The sequence below is a fragment of the Andrographis paniculata genome, unplaced genomic scaffold, assembly GCF_009805555.1.
Source record: "Andrographis paniculata isolate CXL003 unplaced genomic scaffold, ASM980555v1 Contig57END, whole genome shotgun sequence".
In the NCBI taxonomy this organism is placed as follows: Eukaryota; Viridiplantae; Streptophyta; class Magnoliopsida; order Lamiales; family Acanthaceae; genus Andrographis; species Andrographis paniculata.
This window is the reverse complement of record NW_026137592.1, coordinates 2,463,290-2,483,995: the sequence shown is the minus strand read 5'-3', so window position 1 is coordinate 2,483,995 and position 20,706 is coordinate 2,463,290. Positions and strand designations below refer to the sequence as shown.

Sequence of the window (20,706 nt, the reverse complement as noted above, 5' to 3'; positions counted from 1 at the left end):
AAATACTCTTATTTTAGATCACATCATTACTTTTATACCAAAAAGTAAATGCAAAAATGTCGTTACACTACTTTTACCTACCCACTATAATTAAAATACTATTATTTTTTAAACTTCGCGCCAAAAGTAAATGTATACTTTATCCGTGGACGGAAGGAGTATTTTTTAAAAAAAATATCGCATTAAATATATTTTTTTATTACATATCATCAAATGAAATACATTTAAATTTTCAAAATTTTAAAAATCTCAAAAAAAAAAAAAAAAGAAAAAAACTGTATCTAAACAAACTACTTTAAAATGACACATTCTATATATATTCCCATCAAAGAGAGAGTTGAGACGAAAGCTGCCATGGATTTCACAACTTTTGTTCTACTCCTTCTAATCCTCCTTTTGACTTTCAATCTCCTCTCCAACTCCAATTTCCGGCGGCGGCGGTGCCGCCTTCCGCCGGGGCCCTATCCACTTATAGCCATCGGAAACTTCCACCAGCTCGGCAAAAACCCTCACCAATCCCTCGCCAAACTCTCCAAAACTTACGGCCCTCTCATGCATCTCCGCCTCGGCAGCGTCGACACCATCGTCGTCTCATCGCCGGAGATCGCCAAAGAAATACTTCTCAGGCACGACGGCGCCTTCCCGGAACGCCGCATCGGCGCCGCCGCCCGAGCCCTCCGCCACCACACCAAATCCCTCGCCTGTCTGCCCGTCGGCGCAAAGTGGCGGAGCCTCCGCCGGATCTGCCAAGAACGAATGTTCTCCGCCCAACGCCTGGATTCCGGCCGGTTGCTCCGCCAGGAGAAGCTGCGGAAGCTGGTGGACCACGGCCGCGACTGCTGCCGGAAAAAATTGGTTATGGACGTCGGAACGGCCGCGTTCGTGACGGCGCTGAATCTGATATCCAACACCCTCTTCTCCATGGATTTCGCCGACTATGGATCCGATTCGAGCCAGGAATTCGCCGAATCGATCCGTGGGTTAATGAGGGTTTTGGGGAAACCTAATGTGGCGGATTTTTTCACGATTTTGAGGACGTTTGATCTGCAGGGAATCAAAAGGGAATCGGAGTTTTATGTTGGCAAACTGTTGGGAATATTCGATGGAATCATTGATCGACGGCTGGAGATGAGGAGGAATTCGGAAAGAGGAGAAGCCATGGACGATATGTTGGAAGCTCTGCTGCAAATCAATGAAGAAGATCAGAAGAACGATGAAGCTGATGATCATTTAAGTCGTGATGACATTAAACATCTTCTTCTGGTTAGTACTTTTTATTTTATTTTATTTTTCTGTTATTCAAGAAATTAGATAGTGAATTATTTGAATCTTCTATTTTCTTTTTTAAATCGAAATACCATATATATTATACCGAAAAGTACCTGAAAATTTTGATACAGTGTATCGAATTTTTTCGAGATAGTAACGAAATATAAATTGATATATTAGATATATTTTGGTATTTCAATATTTTAGTATTGTCATATTTTATTTTGATATTTTAGTATTCAATGTATCAGTAATATCCACCTCTATAGATAACTAAGTAATTCTTAGTTTTATATACTTCCTCTATCCCGTCATTTTTTTGTCTGTCGTGTAAAACATATTATTTTTACAATTTTTAATAAATTTAGTTATTTTAAACGTATTTAATGAGATTTCCTTCAAATTCTTTAATTTCTATATCTTTCTTCACTAAAAAAAAAAATATTTTTATTAATACTTAAACTTCCTCATTTTTATATTTTTATTATATATAATTTTATCATTTACAAAATAATATTTATATTATACATATTTTATTAAGATATAATATTTAAATTATTTAAAATAAAATATCCTTTAAATAAAATTAAGGCACACGTACATCCAAAACCACTTAATTTAATTAGAAATATTTAATAAATATAAACTCCTAGATTATATCTTCTAGTTTTAGACATTGTGCCAAATTCGAGATCTGCTATGGAATCAATTCATAAAAAAAAAATAATATATAGGTATGATAATTGATTAGTTGTCAAAACCATTTTTTGATAGACCATTAAATGGTTATTATAGATAATTGATTATTTTGTTTGGGGATTCGATTTTAAATCTACTGTTCATCCTATTTTTCCCTCAAAAAACGTCAAATTAAACATTTATTTTTTATTTTTTATATTATACTAAAAATCAATTTTACATTCAAAACATAGCATCAACACCTGTTTATACCGCATCATACAACTATTCAAATTCAAAATTTTTACTATTCAAATCCCAACTCAAAATCCAAATCTCAAACAAACACACCATCAAGGGTCATTGATTTTCTCTAATTTAAATAATGTGTCCCTACCAAAATGTTTTTGTCGTGATATTTCTTTCGAGTTTTGATTTTGAATAATGAAATTGTTAAATAGTTATTTGATTTTATATAAGTAAGTATTGATATAATATTTTTAAAATGTAAAATTAACTTTTACTATAATATAAAAAATAAAAATTAATGATTTAATTTTTTATTTTTTTAAAAGAAAATAATAAATAGTAAAAAATTACTCCCTCCGTCCCATGTAATATGGGTGTATTACTGTAGCCACGGGAATTTAGGTAAAGTATAATTAGTAAGTAATTAAGAAGTGTATTAGTAAAAATAATTATTATTTAGTAAAAATAATTATAGATTAAGATTAAGATAAGTAAATAATTTAATTAAAATTAAAAAAATTATAAAATTTAAAATGCGATTAAAGTGCATAATTATATTTTCAAAAATAAAAAAAGACAAGATATGTGAGACGGACGAAAATAAAAAATAAAAATAAATTATGTGGAACCGAGGGACTATATATAAACCAAACATAGCTTAAGCTATCTATAAATATTTATAACGTGTCTTTGCTTGCCTAATAATCTATACTTATAAGTCAAACTTTGACTTTTATGAGTTCACTTGAATACTCTTCTTCTTTCAATTAGATAAATTTATTGAGGTTAGACTACTTAGTTTGTTATTATTTGGCTGTAGTTTAAAATTAATTTAAAATTGAGTGTTTAAAAAATTATTAATATATTTTTATTTAAAATTATGTGAAAATAAATATTTATTTTAGTTCGAAAAAAAAAAAAAAAAAAAAAAACAGACCCGTGCCAGAAAAAAAAAAATATATATATATATATATATACACACAATTGCTAATGGACAATTATTTGAAATCTAAGTAGTATTGATTAAATTACAATTTTGATAGTGTGTAACAAAAATTACAAAATTTTCAAATAGTTTTTACTTGGGAGGATAAATATTGTAATTTAATGATATACATACTAACAAGTTATTTTTCAGGATTTATTTGTAGCAGGAACAGATACATCATCAAGTACAGTAGAATGGACAATGACAGAGCTATTAAGGAATCCCAACATAATGTGCAAAGCTAAACTGGAAATCCAAACAATTATAGGACAAGAAAAGAGATTCATCGAAGAATCAGACATCCCAAAGCTACCATACTTACAAGCAATAATCAAAGAATCTTTTCGATACCATCCCCCGGGGCCATTTTTGGTACGTACAAAGGGTAGGGACGATCATATCGAAATAAAAAATTATACAATACCTAAAAATGCTTTGATCTTCATCAACATATGGGCAGTTGGAAGAGACCCCATTGTGTGGTCAAACCCTAATATGTTCGATCCCGAAAGATTCTTACATGGAAAAATAATTGATGTCAAAGGGCAGAATTTTGAGTTGATACCTTTTGGCGCCGGGAGAAGAATCTGTCCGGGGATGGCATTGGCTTATAGGATGATCCACTTAATGGTTGCTTCTTTGATTCATAATTTTGATTGGGAACTCGAGGGTGGGATCGAGCCGGAAGATGTCGATATTAGTGAAAATTTTGGACTTTCATTACAAAAGGATTTGCCTCTTAGGGCTATACCTTTGCATATTAGATAAAGATTTGTATTATGGTAGATGGATGGATGGTCTTTGTCGTTATTGACATAATGTTTAGTCGTAAAAGAATGGGTATGGATCAACTGTTGATTCAATCAAGTCAGCATAGTGCTGATTTGACTAAATAAACGTATGTTATAGAGATGATCAACGTGTATTTATACATATCTTAGCATATTTAATACAACATTTATTTTATTATAACTTAACATATGTTATTTTATAATATAATATACGTTGAGATATGCATAAATATGTTGGTCATATGTTGATCCGGTCAAATAAACCTATACTGACTTGGCCAGATCGGCACAAAATCTATAGTCTAAAAGAATATTAGAAGTTTGATATTCAAGTGACAATTCAATCTTTGTGGTCTTTGTTCTAATGCAATCTTTGTTAGTTTTGGTTGAAGAAATTTTCTCGCATCTTTTTTTAAGGCCATATAGGCATTTTTTTACATTTATTTGTGTTTTATTTTTATTTTTTCATAATTCAAAATTCTTTGTATTTTTAATTATCTATTAGCAAAATTAAATATATATATATATATATCCAATACTTCTTTATATTTTATTGATAATTAAACAACTCAAGATTTTAAGGTATAAAATTGAAAAGACTAAGAAGGGAAATGGGCCGGATTGGGCTCAACAACTATTTAATTATTTAATTATTTTAATAATTATAATTTAATAAAATATATACACAAATTTAAATTTAATTTAAATTCAAATTCAATTTTCTCAAACTCCCTCGAAAGAAAAATGTCCTTAATTTTTTCATTAATACTAACTTCCAATTTCAGAAATAGGATAACCCAAGCTATTAGGGCTTCTTTCATATTCTTTGGTTGGCCATTGATCGCGATCGTATGATTTTGAGCCGTATGGCCGGCTGGATGATCGACGAGCAAATCATTTTTATTGAGCCATACAAGTAGAAAACCACTGCTGCATCACCTTCAACTTTGCTTATTGCCTTCGAATTTCCGAGGCCACCTTTGCCTACCCTCGACTTAATTTCTTGTCTACTTGCGGGCTCGATCTCTTCTACCGGACGAGCTTGAATAATTGAGTGTCAACATTTTTCCAATTGCTTTATATAGCTAATGATGAGGTTGTTTTATGTATGCTTTTTTTGTTTGTCCATAAAAAAAATGTAAATTTTTCAAGTTGTTACTTTTCGAGTGTGCTTTAAGTAAAAGACAAGTTATACTAAATGAATTGTATGTGTCGGATAAGACCCGAAAATGTTTGAACTCATGACCTCACGGTCACGAGTTCACCCCGCCCTACCAAGTCATACGTTACAGGACAATATTATACTTATTAACACATATTTCACCAATACCTACACACTCAATTTATCTAAATTTTTCACTCACATCGTTAACTAATTCATATACTTTTCAAAATCTTTACTTTATGTCACAATCAATTAATATAATATTATATTTTTTAAAACTCGTATCCAACTTATATAAGTATATTTTTTTTATTGCGGGAGGGAGTATTACATAGCTCAATCATCAATTAAACATCTCATTCCAAATAATAAAATTATTCCAACTATAATCTCAACCGTTAACCAAACAAATCTAAATATTACTCCCCATATCCTCCAAATTATACTCACTTTTATTTCTTAGTTATCATGAAAAAAAAAATGTAACTATAAAAGAAAAAAAAAACACATTTAATGCATATCCAATGCAACGTCAATTTTGACGTTGTAACCTCATTTATGCCGCTGACGGTCTTCAATCGGACGTCAATTGTAACACCATTTTTTGTGTTTGCTACAGTACAATGTAGCAAATGTCATTTATGGTGTGTTTGTTTTATTTTATTTTTTAAAATTTTTTTAATTTTTAAAATTATAAATTTTACTTTTAAATTTAATTTTTATTTTTTAAAATTTTAAAAATTTCATTTAAAATTATAAAAACAAAAAGTTGTTTAAAATAATAGAAAAAATTGAATATTTGAAGAATAATAGTGAAAAATGGAGTTATTGTTGAAATAAAATTACTGTAGCAACTGCATATTTGGAGATAAAACTGGATAAATAGAGTTGATGTGTTAGAGATAGCCTTACATTAAAACTTATGCCTAAAAGTTTGAGTACATATTTGGACGACAATGGATGAAATATTATTTTGTGTCGTATTTTGTGAAATTTTTGTTAGGTGTTATATATATATATATGTATATATATGTGTGTGTATGTGTGTGTGTCATGAGGATGAAGAATATTATTGTAAGAGATGGGTAGACAATCATGAGTGGCATTGTTTTTAGTTTCCTCTAACTTTAAACCAAAAGTTAGAAGGTGAAAGGGTGGTTTAATTTGCATCAAGTTGCTGTAGTGAAAAGATAGGAAATTAAATCAAAGTGGCCTAAAGGCACTTTGGCTCCACATACTTTTATATATATATATATTAGTTTGGTTTGGAGCTAGGAACACATGTTATTTATAATTATTATTACGACAGAAGAAAACTAAAGCATGCGTGGACCGATACAACAAAGTGACTTTTATATATTCCTTCTGGAAGAAAAGGACAAAGGAACAGCAAAAGAAAAATGATCAAACCAGAACCCAATGCAGTCTAACAACAAAATACAAACATTTCAGAATGATTTATTTAATTAATTAATCGATTGATTTGATTAGGGTTTTCTCCCTTCAGGGTGCAAAGGGAAGAGTTGGAGGGTCTTTAAATTCTCATGTCCATCGTCTTCCTTACGCCATTCTTGATCTTCTGATCTGCTGTCTTCTTCAAAGCATGTCTGTGATCTGCACTTCCTCTTGCTGTCGAATGATCCCTCGTCTATGTCTCCTCCCTGCTGCATTCATATATATATATATATACAGAAAAATGTAATAACTTTGAAAAGTATATGCATTTAATTATTTGGTAAAGGATCGATGGATAGGTTGATTTGAACAATCCATTTGAATTATTGATGAAAGCCCTTGACTAGACAATATATTCTAAATGTGGACCTATTGAAAGGATGTGTTTTTTTAGGTTTTCTTGGTTGCTACACAATTTTGTCATTTCCAATAAAAATATATTCTTGAAACTATTTTCTTGATCCATTGTTGTAAAAAAGGAAAGAATAATTGTTTAATAGGGTTCTTTTTAACTTAATCATTCACCATCGATCGTTATCTAATGTAAAAATATTATACGTGTAGTGAATAAAATCCTATTAAGCTTCACATAATTGCATTGAAACACACACACACACACCCAAAATCATCTCATTAGTTTTCTTTTGAATAGCTCTTTATCGTTTTATCTACCTTAGCTTTTATCATTATTTCAATAAAAAAATAAAATAAAATAAAGGGTGTGCGTGTCTTTTAGTTTAGTTTTATTTTCTATTTTATTTTTGCCTTGAATAGTAGGTAGATATTTTATGAAAATAAATAATATTTTAAGCAATTTCTAACATCAAACCTAAAAATAACATACTTCTCTCTCCTTTAAAAAATAAAATATAAATAACAATAACTATTTAATCTCTATGAAATACAAAATACTTTTGTAAAGACCCCTTATTCAAAACAATCATAGAAAATGACTCGTAACACTTTATTTCGGCAGTTTCTATGTCAATTTAGGGAACTTAAATTATTCCTACATTGTATATAAAGAAAATAACAAAAGCAATTTAAAATGCACATATATATATATATATATATATGTATAAATACAATACCTTGAGAGTAGACAAGAGAAGAGAAGCAGAAGTGAAGGAATTTGAGAAAGCCGGCGAGGTCGCGAGGCCGAGGCCGAGGGTATTGCGCTTGCGCTTCTGCCTCTCGCGCGCTTTGTGGTTTTGGAACCAATAGAAGACATTCTTGGCTTGGATCTTGCCGTATTTGCTGAGTTGAGCCGCGACTTGCTCGATTTGTTCGGCATTTGGTGTGCGCATTCCTCGTCTGTACAACATTTCTAGTAGTGCAATTTGTTCCGGGGTCGGGTTCCATCTTGTCCCGCCTCCTTCCACCTACACAAGTGTGTATGATTATGTGCGCGATCGACTATTTTGTAGGATCAAAAAATTTCCTAGAAATTTATTAATATGTTTGTTTTTAATGTCTGTGTTCTCCTTATATTTGGATTTGAATTTTGAGTTACTTAAACTTTAGTTTTATACAATATTTTGTGAGAAAAAATTATGTATCACTAGAAATAGTAAAAAGTGAATATGCGATGAACTTGAATTTGTATCTTAAAATGTAGGGAAGCGGGATTTATTTGTATATTTATGCTTAAATTATTGTTGTTTAATAGATTCTTTTCGAGGTTTTTTTTTAAAAGATAAAAATAAAAATTATTGTATAATTTTATATGCTAAAATAAAAACTAGTTATTTCTGTCTTATAAAATATTAAACACAAGCGAAACACACCCATAGAGATTCTCATTCAAAATGAATTAATTAATCCTAATATAAATGTTATGAGACAAATATTTATATATATATATATATATGTATATACCATGCACAGGAAACTAACAGATGTTGTAATAATGTGTACGATACTATATATATATATGATACCTGAGCTGATTCTTTGTTCTGAGAATCCGAGGATAGGGTTATTCGAGGACCACTCTCAGGTCTGATGAAGCTCTTGAGGTCGAAGGTGGCGGCGGCGGCGGCGGCGGTGGCGGTGGCAGGGATCGGTCGGAGGCGGTTGCAGTGGAGGGGGGAGGGGTGGTGATCCCAGAATCGTCCACGTGTCAGTGATTGATGTACCTTCATTGTATGAATTCCCATGGAGGAGTGGATGACAGACAAACTCTAGTGTTTATATACATATACATATAAATATATAAAGAAATATGATTATGGGAATTGAAATTAAGAGGCAACAAATTGAGGTTGGAAGTGATGGGTGGATTATTATTAACTAAGACCAAATCATGAGATATCGTTGACCATCACACGTTTTTTTTTTTTTTAAGAAAAAAAAAAAAGACACATAATTTATTAAAGTATGAATCGGGGTTTGATGGGAGATAAATCAAAAAATTATTTATATCTATTCCCTATGTGATAAGTCATGTTGGGTGTGGAAATGTTAGCCCCATAAAATATCACTCTTTGTATATACAAAGAGAGATAAAGTATATATATATATATATATAGATATAATGGTTGCGGTTATAATGCTGAATTAATATATTTAATATAATGTTGACAATATTTCAAATATAATTATATTTTATACTCCTTCATTTAAATTTATACTATTTTTTTTTATTGTCGTAAAAAATTTTTTTTTTTATTAATAAAACAAAGTATATGAAGTGACAGCATATGACAATACTTCACATAATTTATATATCACCACTAATCTCAGCATATATCATATGTTATAGTAATATACTCATTCCGTCTCATAACAAACTATTCATTTTTTCATTTTAGTCCGTCTCATAATAAAATATTAATTTCCTTTTTTAGTAACTGTATTATCTCCCTAACATTACAAATACCCTTACAACTTACAATATATTACACAAATATCATTACCTTTATATCACACAATACTAATAAGGTTATTTTAGTAATTTCTACTTTATTCCTACTAAATCTCAATATAATACTAATATTTCTAAAACTCCATGCAAAAAGCAAACGAATACCTAGTTATGGGACGGATGGAGTATAATACTCTCTCCGTCCTACTCCAAATAGGTCATTTGAAATTTTGTAATAAATTAAAAAAATAATAATATTTATTGATTAGTAAAAATATATAAGAATGACCGTATTCAATTACAGCACATGCTAATTATACAAATAACACATACTATTTCGACAATAACCATATGTAGTGTATATCATTATAGTGTAATTACTAGGGTTAATAAGCACTATATTATTTCAATCAGTCCCATAATCGGTACCCTAAGGGTGTGTTTGTTTGGGGTATTGGATTTTATTTTCACTATTCATCCCAATTTTTTTCCCAAAAAAATATCAAATCAGACACTTATTTTTTTTTATATTATATTAAAAATTAATATTACATTCAAAATATCACATCAACACCTATTTATATCACATCATACAACTAATAAAATTCAAAATTTTTACTATTTAAATCTCAACTCAAAATCGAAACCCCCAAACAAACACACTCTCAGATGTAATGTTTCTTCATCACTTTAGCTTTTAAAATTGGCTATGTATTTAATTCAGACATTGTTACAGAAAATATCTTCTATTGTTGGATTCTTGCATATGTGTCTAGCAAGATCAAGTACAATAGAACATGTCTACTAAAAAAATATATACATTTTAATTTTAGCACTTTCAAGCATAATATTGACATGCCTAAAATATCAAACCAAGTACTCTCTTTGTCCCACTCCAAATAGATTTTTTGGAATTTTGTAGTAAATTAAAAAATAATAGTATTTTATTGGTTATGAGAAGTGTGTAAGAAATTTTGATATTTTTTCCTTTTATTTTTATATATAAAGTAATTATATGTGTAATGATATATTTATAATTTAGGTAAAAATTAAAAGTATTTTGATATTAGTTTATTATTACTTTTACTAAAATAGAAAATTGATACTTTAGAGTGGTACAAATAAAAATGGCAAAATGAGTACTTTGAGTCGGGACGGAAGAAGTATTTACTTTAAAAAATATACTCCCTCCGTCCCAGAACTATAGTCTGGGTTGTGTTTGGCACGAGATTTAAACAATATTGATATTATATTGGTAGTGGGTAAAAAGTAGGGTAAAAAACTTTTTTGCCTTCGTGAGTGTATTCGTGTAAAAAGTAGTAGCGCAATTGTGTAATAATAATGAAAAAGTAATGATAATTTTATAGTGATATGATTGTTTATGAAAATGAGACTATTGTTCTAATTTTATGTGTTTTTTGTGTTATTGGTATAAAAACCTTTGTCATGCAATTTGAGTGAAAGTTTTAGGACTTCTTTCATAGGTTTAACGTGAAATAAAAAAAAATAAAATAAAATAATAATAATAATAATAAAAGAACTAGGATATTTTTGCACACATATATATATATAATGTATATTTTTATTATTATTAAATTGATTTGGTGCGTTCGAGAATCTGATCTATGGAATATTGGATGATGACGTGGCGTGCCTAGAATATCCAACTTATTTTTCAACCATTCCAATAATAGTAAGTGGCCAACGAGCATGATGCTAAATTTGCATAAATTGGAGATATCATCTACCTCAATTTATTTTATTTTTTTCTAATTTTAGTAGGATTATGCACAATCAAAATTTTAATTAAATTCTCTATAAACATATATATATATTTGGTGTTACATTTTGTAAATATATATTTTTTATTTTTACTAAATTATGTCAATTTTTTAAAGAATATATATATTAACACAGCTAGCAAATTAAACTTTTTATATTTCACTTAAAATTCTCAATGAACTGAAAAAATTACATGTATATAAAGTCACAATGAACATTGTGACAGTTTGATTCCAAATCATTATAGAAAATAACAAAAGAATAGTCAAAATTTTATATGACAACATTAAAAAGAGATCGATTTTGTGTCTTGAATTGTTTGGTATGTTTTCTGGCCTTCGATTTGTTTTTTTTTTTTTTTTTTTCCTATTTTTTTTTTATTAAAAATTATGTGTTCTATTTAATTTATTTTTTTTAATATAAAAAAACAATGCACACTTACTAGCATGTAAAAGTTGTGTTTATCGAAAGCCTTTTATTCTTTAAAGAAAAGAGTGCTGAAATGTTAGTATATATCATTTTCACTTTTTAATGTGGTTTTTTCATATGGGTTGTGTTTGCTTTTAGTTTTTTCAACTCTCAATCTAAAAATAAATAAATAAACATAAACATAAATTTTAATTAAAATACTCCCTCCGTCCGTTGGAAGTGTGGCGTTTGCTTGTTGCACATAGATTTTTGAATATTAGTACTCCATTCGTCCCAGATACCATGTCCACGTTGCCGTTTCTGTCCGTCCCACATATCATGTCACTTTCCTTTTTTTAAAAATGATTATACACTTAAATCTCATTTTAAATTTTTTAATTTTTTTTAATTTTAATTAAACTAACTAGTTATATTAATCTTAATTTATAATTATTTATATTATAGGATAATTATTTTTACTAATACATTCTTAATTATCTACTAATTACACCCCTCCTAAAATACCGTGTGTACAGTGTAGCAGACACGGTGTCTGGGACGAGGGAGTATTATATTGGATTATAGTAAAAAAAGACAAAAATACCCCTATTAGTATGGTGTAATATAAAAGTAATGGCATTTGTGTAATATAGTGTAAGTTGAAATGGTATTTATTATGTTAAGTAGGTAGTACAATTACTAAATTAAGAAATTGTAACCTTGTTTTGGGACGGACGAAAATAGTAATATTTCAATGGGACGGAGGGAGTATATGTATTTCATTTGTTCTACATTAACGTGTGTGTATATATATATATATATATTTAGTAATTATATATTTCATTTTTTTTTACAAATACATCGGATATATTTGTTTAGTAAAATTGTTTGAATAGATTTATTTTTTTATTTGAGGTAAATGAAATTATGTAAGTAATATAAAAAATAATAAATATGTGTAATATATTAATTTTTTTAAAAAAATATGTATTTATGAATTTTTGGAATGACATACCCTACCCTATCATCACATTATTATTTTTACATTAAAAAGTAAGGACAAAATAATTTTTACACTACTTTTAACTACTAATTATAATTAAAATATTATATTTTTTAAACTTAGCTCCAAAAGTAATTATATACCTTACACTCTACAAATTTATAAAACTAATTTATGCTAATGATAAATAAATGAATAAATAATTATTTATTTATATTATATAAAATTTTATTCTCTACAAAATAATATCATATTTTATTGAAATATAATATATAAAATATTTAAACACATATTTCACATTTTTTTAATTATTAAATAACTAATCTTCACTATTTAAATAACTAATTTATACTACCTAAATTCCCGTGCTCAAACAAAATGTCTTAGAACGAAGGAATTAAGGGCTGATGTCAAATACATAATATATATAGATTAGAATGTAATGTTGATTTTTTATTTTTGTGGGAATTACAATTATTAAAAAGAAAATAAATTAATTAGTATTAACTTTAACTTTTTGAATTTTGTTATCTATTAATTAGTTATTCGTAGTAAATAAAAAAGATTAAATAAAATAAAGTATGAATGAGTCCATAATATACCTATCAACCATGATTTCAATTGTACTATTTCAAATAAAATTATGCACGACCACCAAAATATTATAATAAAAAAGAAAAATGAAAAATTTAAAAAGAAAAATCGAACCCCACTCTAACTACAATAAATAAAGGAGTAGTTAATAATTACAAAAAATATAGAGTGGAACCTTTTTCTTTAACTTTTGGTCCTCTTTTAGGTGAAGAAAAACAAAAACCCATCATCAAAGCCAGTGTCTATATATATATATATATATATATATATATGATCTTTTTAAATATATATATATATATATACTACTGTAAAATTAAGCTATAGTCACGGTAAAATGTGTCACGATTTTAATACAAATCGGTGACTTTTTACTAAAAAGTCATGGAAAAACATACGGAACTATTTCCGTGGAATTTTACCGGTAATTTTTCTTAAGTTGTGACATTTTTGTGCCAATAAGTTATTAAATAATACCATGACATGTCTGCGACTTTATATAGTAACAGAAGCTACAACAAAATTTCGTGAATATTTTATAATTGTGACATTTTCTTTACAATAAGTTACAAAATAATAGTATTACACCTCTGTGACTTTATATTAACGAAAGTTGTAATAATTCCGTGACTTTATATTTTTGAAAAAAAATATATAATTATATTATCATTTTTGTTCAATGCAACTACACGATTATTTTTTTTTTCCAAATTACTCCGTACCACACTATTTTTCAACCAATGATCTTATAGAACTAGTGACCTTATTAGTTATTAAAGACTTGCACGACTTATCATACCAACTTAGCTATCTACTCTAAAGTACTAATTTTTGTTTGTTATTATATTTTAACTATATAAATATTATTGATTATAAATTTATCTTTTAACAATATATACATATTTATTTAATATATAATCATGAATTTTTAACAAAAAATTAAATAGCTACGAACGATATTAAATAAAGATATTGATGATGATTTTATTATTTTGTTATTACTTTGAATAGCTACAAACGATAATAAGAAAAATCTATAGTTGTTTTCGTTACTTATGTTGTGACATTTGATTTTAAAAAGTCACGAAAATTATACTATGATAATATCTGTAATGATTTAACATGTTGCAAATATTTTGGTTATTTTTGCCGCAGCTTAAAATAGTCAAGAAAAAATTTCGTAACAATTTTTATGACGAAATAGTCAAAAGACACGGAATAGAAATATCTTGGACATTTTCGTTACATAAGTTGTTACTTTAAATAATTACGGAAAGTTGTTTGTAGCTTTTTCTGCAAATATTACTTACAAAATAGTCAAAGCAAAAAGTTGATATAAATTTGTCACGAAATTATTTTCCGTAACTTTTTATTTGTCACCAATTAAAATTTGCAATAAATTTTCGCAATTATCAACTTTTTTTCTAGTAGTGATATATATTATACAATAGTATTTTATAAAAATATATTATTTATCTTTCATAAAGTATTATAATTAAGTTATTATTCAAATTAAAAATACACATAAAATTAAAATCAAACTAAAAAGGAATATAATGTATGATTATGTGATAATAATAATAATAATAATAATAATAATAAAGGTAAATTGTTTTTTTAAGTCTCTTAACGGACACTATTATCATTTTAATCTCGTGGAGCCTGTCGCAAATTAGTCCTATAAGTAGAAAATTTTCGTTGTTTTAGTCCTCCAGAGTCAGAGACGCCCGCGTGGCTCGCCGGAGGCCACGTGTCCGCCAGGTCAGCGACACCTGGCAGACACGTGGATTTTATTTTATTTTTTTTATTTTTTTTATTTTTTTAATTGGACCAAATAAAAAAATTAAAAAAGATAATTAAAATTAAAAATAAATTAAAAAATAAATTAAAAAAAATGAGAAAAAAAATAAAACCCACGTATCCGTCGGGTGTCGCTGACCTGGCGGACACGTGGCCTCCAGCGAGCCATGTGGGCGTCTCCGGCACCGGAGGACTAAACCAACGAAAATTTTTCACTTATGAGACTAGTTTGTGACATCCTCCATTTACGGAACTAAAATGATAAAGGAGTCCAATTACGGAACTTAAAAAAACAATTTACCCTCCTAATAATAATCATAATAATAATGGAGATCCGGAGTTGGTAACGAGCCTTGAGCTGCAATACTACGTGGTTGTTGTAAACATTAGTGTCAGTGCGAGTTTAAGACAATCAGCACTTGTGCACAGGTATTACAAAGTTAACCATTGTGAAAAAATAAGTTGAAGAAGTTTATGGTTGTTTTGTATTACATTCAATATTAATTATAATGAATTTACTCAATGTAGATTAATTTATAACAGAACTCGATCAATAAATATTTGTGTCGTTTATTGTTTTTAATGTGTCAATATTTATTTTCTTGATAGAGTGTTGTTATTACTATAAGTTTAATAATAAATAAATAAATAAATAAAGTGAATGTGTGTGTGAGCAAAATATATATGCATGCGTGTGGTTGCCAAGTCCAATCCCAACTCCTTTCATTATGCCATCCCATTCATTATTTACATATGCTTTTCACCTCTCTTTTTCACCTCAAACTTCCATTTATCAATCATAAAATTTATGATACATTTTTTGTCTCATATTTATATATTCATTTGCTTTTTGCATGGAATTTTAGAAATATTAGTATTATATTGAGATAAAATAGAAATAAAAGTAAAAAGACTAAATTAATCCTATTAGTATTGTATGATATAAATGTAATGATATTTGTGTAATATATTGTAAATTTGAAGGGTATTTGTAATGTTAGGTAGATAGTACGGTGAATATTTTGTTATGAAACGGATCAAAATAAAAAAAAAAAAAAAAATTGAATAGATTATTAAGGGACATATAGAGTATGTTTCTTTATTTATATAGTTGTTTGGTTCTTGATTGAAATTTGAGGTATTGATTTGAATTTTTGTTTAAATAATATTTTAATATTTTATGAAAGTAAAAATATATTTTTATTGAAAATAGTATTAATTAAGTTTGAAATTACAAAAAAAAAATAATAAATAAATAAATAAAATCAATAATTTCAAAAGTATTTAACAATGTGTTTGTTTGTGGGTTTGGAGTTTTGAGTTTGGATTTATGAATAGTAAAAAGTTGAATTTGAATAGTTGTTTGATGTGATATAAATAGATGTTGATGTGATGTTTTGAACGTAAAATAAATTTATAGTATAATATAGAAAAAAAATTATTTGATTTAATATTTTTGTAGGAAAAAGAGAATTTGAATAGTAAAAGTATGTGTTAAAACTACAAGAGAACACAACGTAAGTATTTTGAATTGTTTTAGGACATAATAAAAATTTAAACAAAAAAGTATCTAAGCTGTTTTATGAAATATTCTGAATAGGAAATAAAAAAAAAAATTATATATTATTTTAAATGAAATTTGAGTGATTGACTTTATGTTTTCTAGGGGCAAAATAGTGAATTATGCGAAAATAAAATTCAAAATATAAGTAGACGGAGTTATTTAGGGTGTGTTTTTTTTTATTTGTTTAGAAAAAAAATTGATTTGGATTTTGTATTAAAATTTTGTGTGATGGGATATTTGTAAAAAAAAAAAAAAAAGTGTATTTTTTTTTTAAAAAAAAAAAACTCATAATCAAATAGTAATAATTTGAGGTTTGATGTCAAAAGAAACAACCCAAGGGGTGTGTTTGTTTGGGGGATTGGATTGAATTTACACTATTCATCCAATTTTTTCTCTAAAAAAATATCAAATAAAACACCTATTTTTTATTTTTTATATTATACTAAAAATCAATTTTACATTCAAAACATCACATCAACACCTATTTATATCACATCATACAACTATTCAAATTCAAAATTTTTACTATTCAAATCTCAACTCAAAATTCAAACCCCCGAACAAATACACCCTAAAAGAGTGTTGTGTAGTCGCTCAAGATTTCAACTTCAATGGTCGGTTGACAAGTCATTGTGATGGATTTAGGAGCGGCAATTCGGGCCAGTTCGACCCGATGCTAAACGGTGTTGGACCAGAACGGCCCGATTGAAAATCACGCTTGGAAAGGCCGGCCCGAGCATGACCTAGTTTGAGATCGGATCATGCCATGCCGGAACACTTTCTCTTTTTTATTATATTAAAATTATTTTGTTTATATTTTTTGCTTTGAATTAATTTAAAACAAAATACAGTTAAATAGTAAAAATAGAGAATTAAAAAGCCACAACCAAACATATACAAATCAAAAAATTTGCCGTCAAATTATGTTTTAATTTTTATCTTTATTTCAAAATTTAATATATATATTTATTAAATTTTAAATATTACTTTCAAAAATAGGGCCGGGCCAGCATTATTTTTTTCATGCCGTGATTATTTGTCTCCCTGAATGGATTCCTCGGCCTACTTAAGAAAGCATCTGGATTGATATCGATGACTTAAATCGAAACAAATTGCTGAATAAAAGCACGTAAGGTAATTTTAGATCAATGCATAAACTAAAATAAAATTGTTAAATCTATTAACAAAATCAATAAAACCAGCCTTCTTCTCAATCAATTAATTTGTTACATCTTATAAGGATTTTATTTTCTATTTTTTATTTTTTTTATTCAACAAAACTCGTGACCACCTACCCAACCAAGACACATTTTTATTAATATTTAATTTCTTGATTCCTTTAGTGTGTAGTGCAATGCAACCCAAGACCCTTGTCGTTTAAACATCACATTATTCCCCCAAATCGAACCTTAATTAATTAATTATATTTCCATTTTAAGTCTTAATTTCTTTCAGGTGGGAACTAAATTAATTAATACTACCAAATGTCCACACCTGTCTGCCCATCACCAGCAACAATAACATGTTCAAATTAGTCCCATGGAATCTTTCAATTTTCTTCAACATTACAGTCAAGATTCAATTTTTAGGGTCTTTTAAAATATAATAATAAAAGACCCTAAATCAAAGATCTTGAATTCAGACTTGGGAATGGCTGCACTGTTCTTCATGATCTTGTTAATGGCTGCAATAACAATTTGCAGCGCCACGTCAGCCCTAACCCTATCGGGAAACGACGATGGCTCATTTCAACAATTCATCTCCATATTCATACTCGCCGGACAGAGCAACATGGCCGGCCGAGGCGGCGTCGCCGGCGGCAATTGGGACGGCGTAACTCCGGCCCAATGCCGGCCGGACCGCCGGATCCTCCGGCTGAGCGCCGCCGGCCGGTGGGAGGAGGCCCGGGAGCCTCTCCACCGCGACATAGATTTGAACAAGACCTGCGGGATCGGGCCTGGAATGGCGTTCGCCCATTACTTGCTGAAGAAGGATAAGGGGATCGGGAGAATTGGGCTCGTCCCCTGCGCCGTCGGCGGGACGAGCGTCGCTGAGTGGCGGCGCGGCCGCCGGATTTACGATGATTGCTTAACACGGGCGGAGGGTGCTCAACACGGGACCCAACACGGCCTGATTAAAGGGATACTTTGGTACCAAGGAGAGAGTGATACCAAGAGCTTTCAGGACGCCGTGCTTTACAAAGGGAGATTGGAAACGTTCATCTCCGCCGTCAGATCGGATCTTGGATCTCCATCGCTGCCGTTCGTTCAGGTACCGCGATCCATCGTAGATATTTTCCTGGATTTGATCCTGTCCGTCCATGGATTAGTTATTACTCCCTCTGTCTCAGTTTTTGTGTTCGATTCAGTGTAGATACGAAAAATTTAGATAATATATAATTAGTAAGTAATTAAGAAATATTATTTTCGTCCGACTTTAAGAGTTTTATTTTTTCTATCTTTAAATATTAATTATTATATCAAAATATAGTAAAAATTAAGAAAAAATTTATACTTTCATTTCATTAGTGTCTTATAATACTAATAGAATGATATTTGTAAAAAAAAAAATTATACAAATATAAGAATTTTTAATGTTAAGTACAATAACCAAATAACCCAAAATATAAATATGACCCTTAAGAGGCGGACTTATGAAGTATATTACTATAAATAATTATTGTATAATATTGTATAATAAAATTAATTATAAATTAAGATTAAAATAACTAAATAATATAATTAAAATTTAAAAAAATCATAAAATTTAAAATGTAAATAAAGTATATAATTATATTTAAAAAAATTAAAATGAAACTAATGAAAATAAAAATAACGAATAAAAGAAATAAACTAGAGAATATTAATTAATGAATTACTTGTAATTTTTTCTTTTCTTTTTTTTTTAACTTATAGTATGTTGTTATGGAATTATTATTTTTTTTTTATTATTCTTTTTTATTTCTGTATTTATGCTTTGTTTTTTTTTAGCCAACATAGTAATTAAATGTAGTTTAGTATAATTTTCTACACAAAAAATAAATAAATAAAAGAATAACTATGATGTTGATTGGAGTTAGTATATATTGTATATTCTATTTCATATGTCTTGTATCAATATAGATGTGTTGTGTGGATTATATATTGCTCATGTATTGTTTTAAATCTATATTTCATATATTGTCGGTATATATTGTGTGTACTTTAGCACTATGATGATTAATTACAATTAGCATAATAACAATTCGAATATATATATATATATATTATGTAATGATATACATAGGTTTTATTGGCGTCGGGAGAAGGGCTTTATGTAGATATTGTAAGAAAAGCTCAGCAAGATATTGATCTTCCGAATGTCCGATCGGTCGATGCAATGGGGCTAGAGCTGGATCCCGACGCCTTGCATCTCACGACGGCATCGCAAGTTAGGCTTGGCCGGAAGTTGGCCGATGCCTTCCTGCGGTTTTCGGCGCCTCTGTCAGCTCAGAGCTCGGCAGTCACAAGACTTCCGGCTATTTCTTTTCTCGGGTGTTTAAAATATTTACTTTGTATGATTGTATAATATTTCTGTTATAATTTATAGCGGAAATATTATATAATGATGTGAAGTATTCATGAGGTATTTAACTTTTGCAAAATTATCATATTGATTATTGAAGTTCATGTGACAACATATAATTCTTTGGAGAAAGATGAAAAGTTTAGATTTAGATTTTATTTTATTTTATTTTTTCATTACAAATATTGCCAATTTTTATTTTGTTTTTTCGGTTAGTTTTAATTCGTTAGGTGATAGTGTACCAAAATTAGTGGTAGAGTTGTTGCAATGAGTCCACCAACCAAGCTAGAGTGTGTTTCTTTTAACACATTTTTTTTAAAAAAAATAAATTATTATTTATATTTTTGTTTCCAAAATATTCCATAAAATATTATTTAAATACAAAATCTAAATAAAATATTCTTGAACCAAACTCAAAAACACATAGGTTATGGTCTTTTCTGAATTTTACCACAAATATTTACTATTTGTGTGCGGCCGGTCACAAATTCAACCCTACACCAGCAAGTCATCCTTGCGTACACAAATGTCTT

General features: G+C 28.6%; 3 protein-coding genes across 4 annotated transcripts; 2 read left to right on the top strand and 1 right to left on the bottom strand.

The window, feature by feature from the left end:
- The first annotated feature begins 354 nt into the window (after positions 1 to 354).
- On the top strand, positions 355 to 4,096 carry LOC127257415 (cytochrome P450 76T24-like). Its single transcript, XM_051283821.1, has 2 exons — positions 355 to 1,263; positions 3,335 to 4,096. The coding sequence occupies exons 1-2, from the start codon at positions 355 to 357 to the stop codon at positions 3,950 to 3,952; spliced, it is 1,527 nt and encodes a 508-aa protein (XP_051139778.1). The 3' UTR covers positions 3,953 to 4,096.
- Positions 4,097 to 6,470: 2,374 nt separating this feature from the next.
- Positions 6,471 to 8,837, bottom strand: LOC127257296 (WUSCHEL-related homeobox 4). Of its 2 annotated transcripts, none has more exons than XM_051283673.1 (3): positions 8,536 to 8,837; positions 7,687 to 7,977; positions 6,471 to 6,801 (listed from the first exon to the last, which is right to left on the bottom strand). In XM_051283673.1, exons 1-3 carry the CDS (start codon positions 8,752 to 8,754, stop codon positions 6,628 to 6,630), a joined length of 684 nt encoding a protein of 227 aa, XP_051139630.1. In that variant the 5' UTR covers positions 8,755 to 8,837; the 3' UTR covers positions 6,471 to 6,627. The 2 variants fall into 2 exon arrangements, with proteins under 2 accessions (XP_051139630.1, XP_051139629.1); XM_051283672.1 differs by having other exon boundaries at positions 6,471 to 6,804; positions 8,536 to 8,836.
- Positions 8,838 to 18,125: 9,288 nt separating this feature from the next.
- Positions 18,126 to 20,294, top strand: LOC127257341 (probable carbohydrate esterase At4g34215). Its single transcript, XM_051283719.1, has 2 exons — positions 18,126 to 18,880; positions 19,895 to 20,294. Exons 1-2 carry the CDS (start codon positions 18,260 to 18,262, stop codon positions 20,174 to 20,176), a joined length of 903 nt encoding a protein of 300 aa, XP_051139676.1. The 5' UTR covers positions 18,126 to 18,259; the 3' UTR covers positions 20,177 to 20,294.
- Positions 20,295 to 20,706: the final 412 nt, after the last annotated feature.

Bases quoted from the DNA above. Each gene is read 5' to 3' on its own strand.
- LOC127257296 (XM_051283672.1), bottom strand. From the start codon at position 8,754: ATGGGAATTCATACAATGAAGGTACATCAATCACTGACACGTGGACGA. The intron at 7,978-8,535 runs GTATCATATATA...ACACTTGTGTAG, and splicing joins AGAACAAAGAATCAGCTCAG to GTGGAAGGAGGCGGGACAAG. The intron at 6,805-7,686 runs GTATTGTATTTA...ATATGAATGCAG, and splicing joins TTCTCTTGTCTACTCTCAAG to CAGGGAGGAGACATAGACGA.
- LOC127257341 (XM_051283719.1), top strand. From the start codon at position 18,260: ATGGCTGCACTGTTCTTCATGATCTTGTTAATGGCTGCAATAACAATT. The intron at 18,881-19,894 runs GTACCGCGATCC...TGATATACATAG, and splicing joins CATCGCTGCCGTTCGTTCAG to GTTTTATTGGCGTCGGGAGA.
- LOC127257415 (XM_051283821.1), top strand. From the start codon at position 355: ATGGATTTCACAACTTTTGTTCTACTCCTTCTAATCCTCCTTTTGACT. The intron at 1,264-3,334 runs GTTAGTACTTTT...GTTATTTTTCAG, and splicing joins ACATTAAACATCTTCTTCTG to GATTTATTTGTAGCAGGAAC.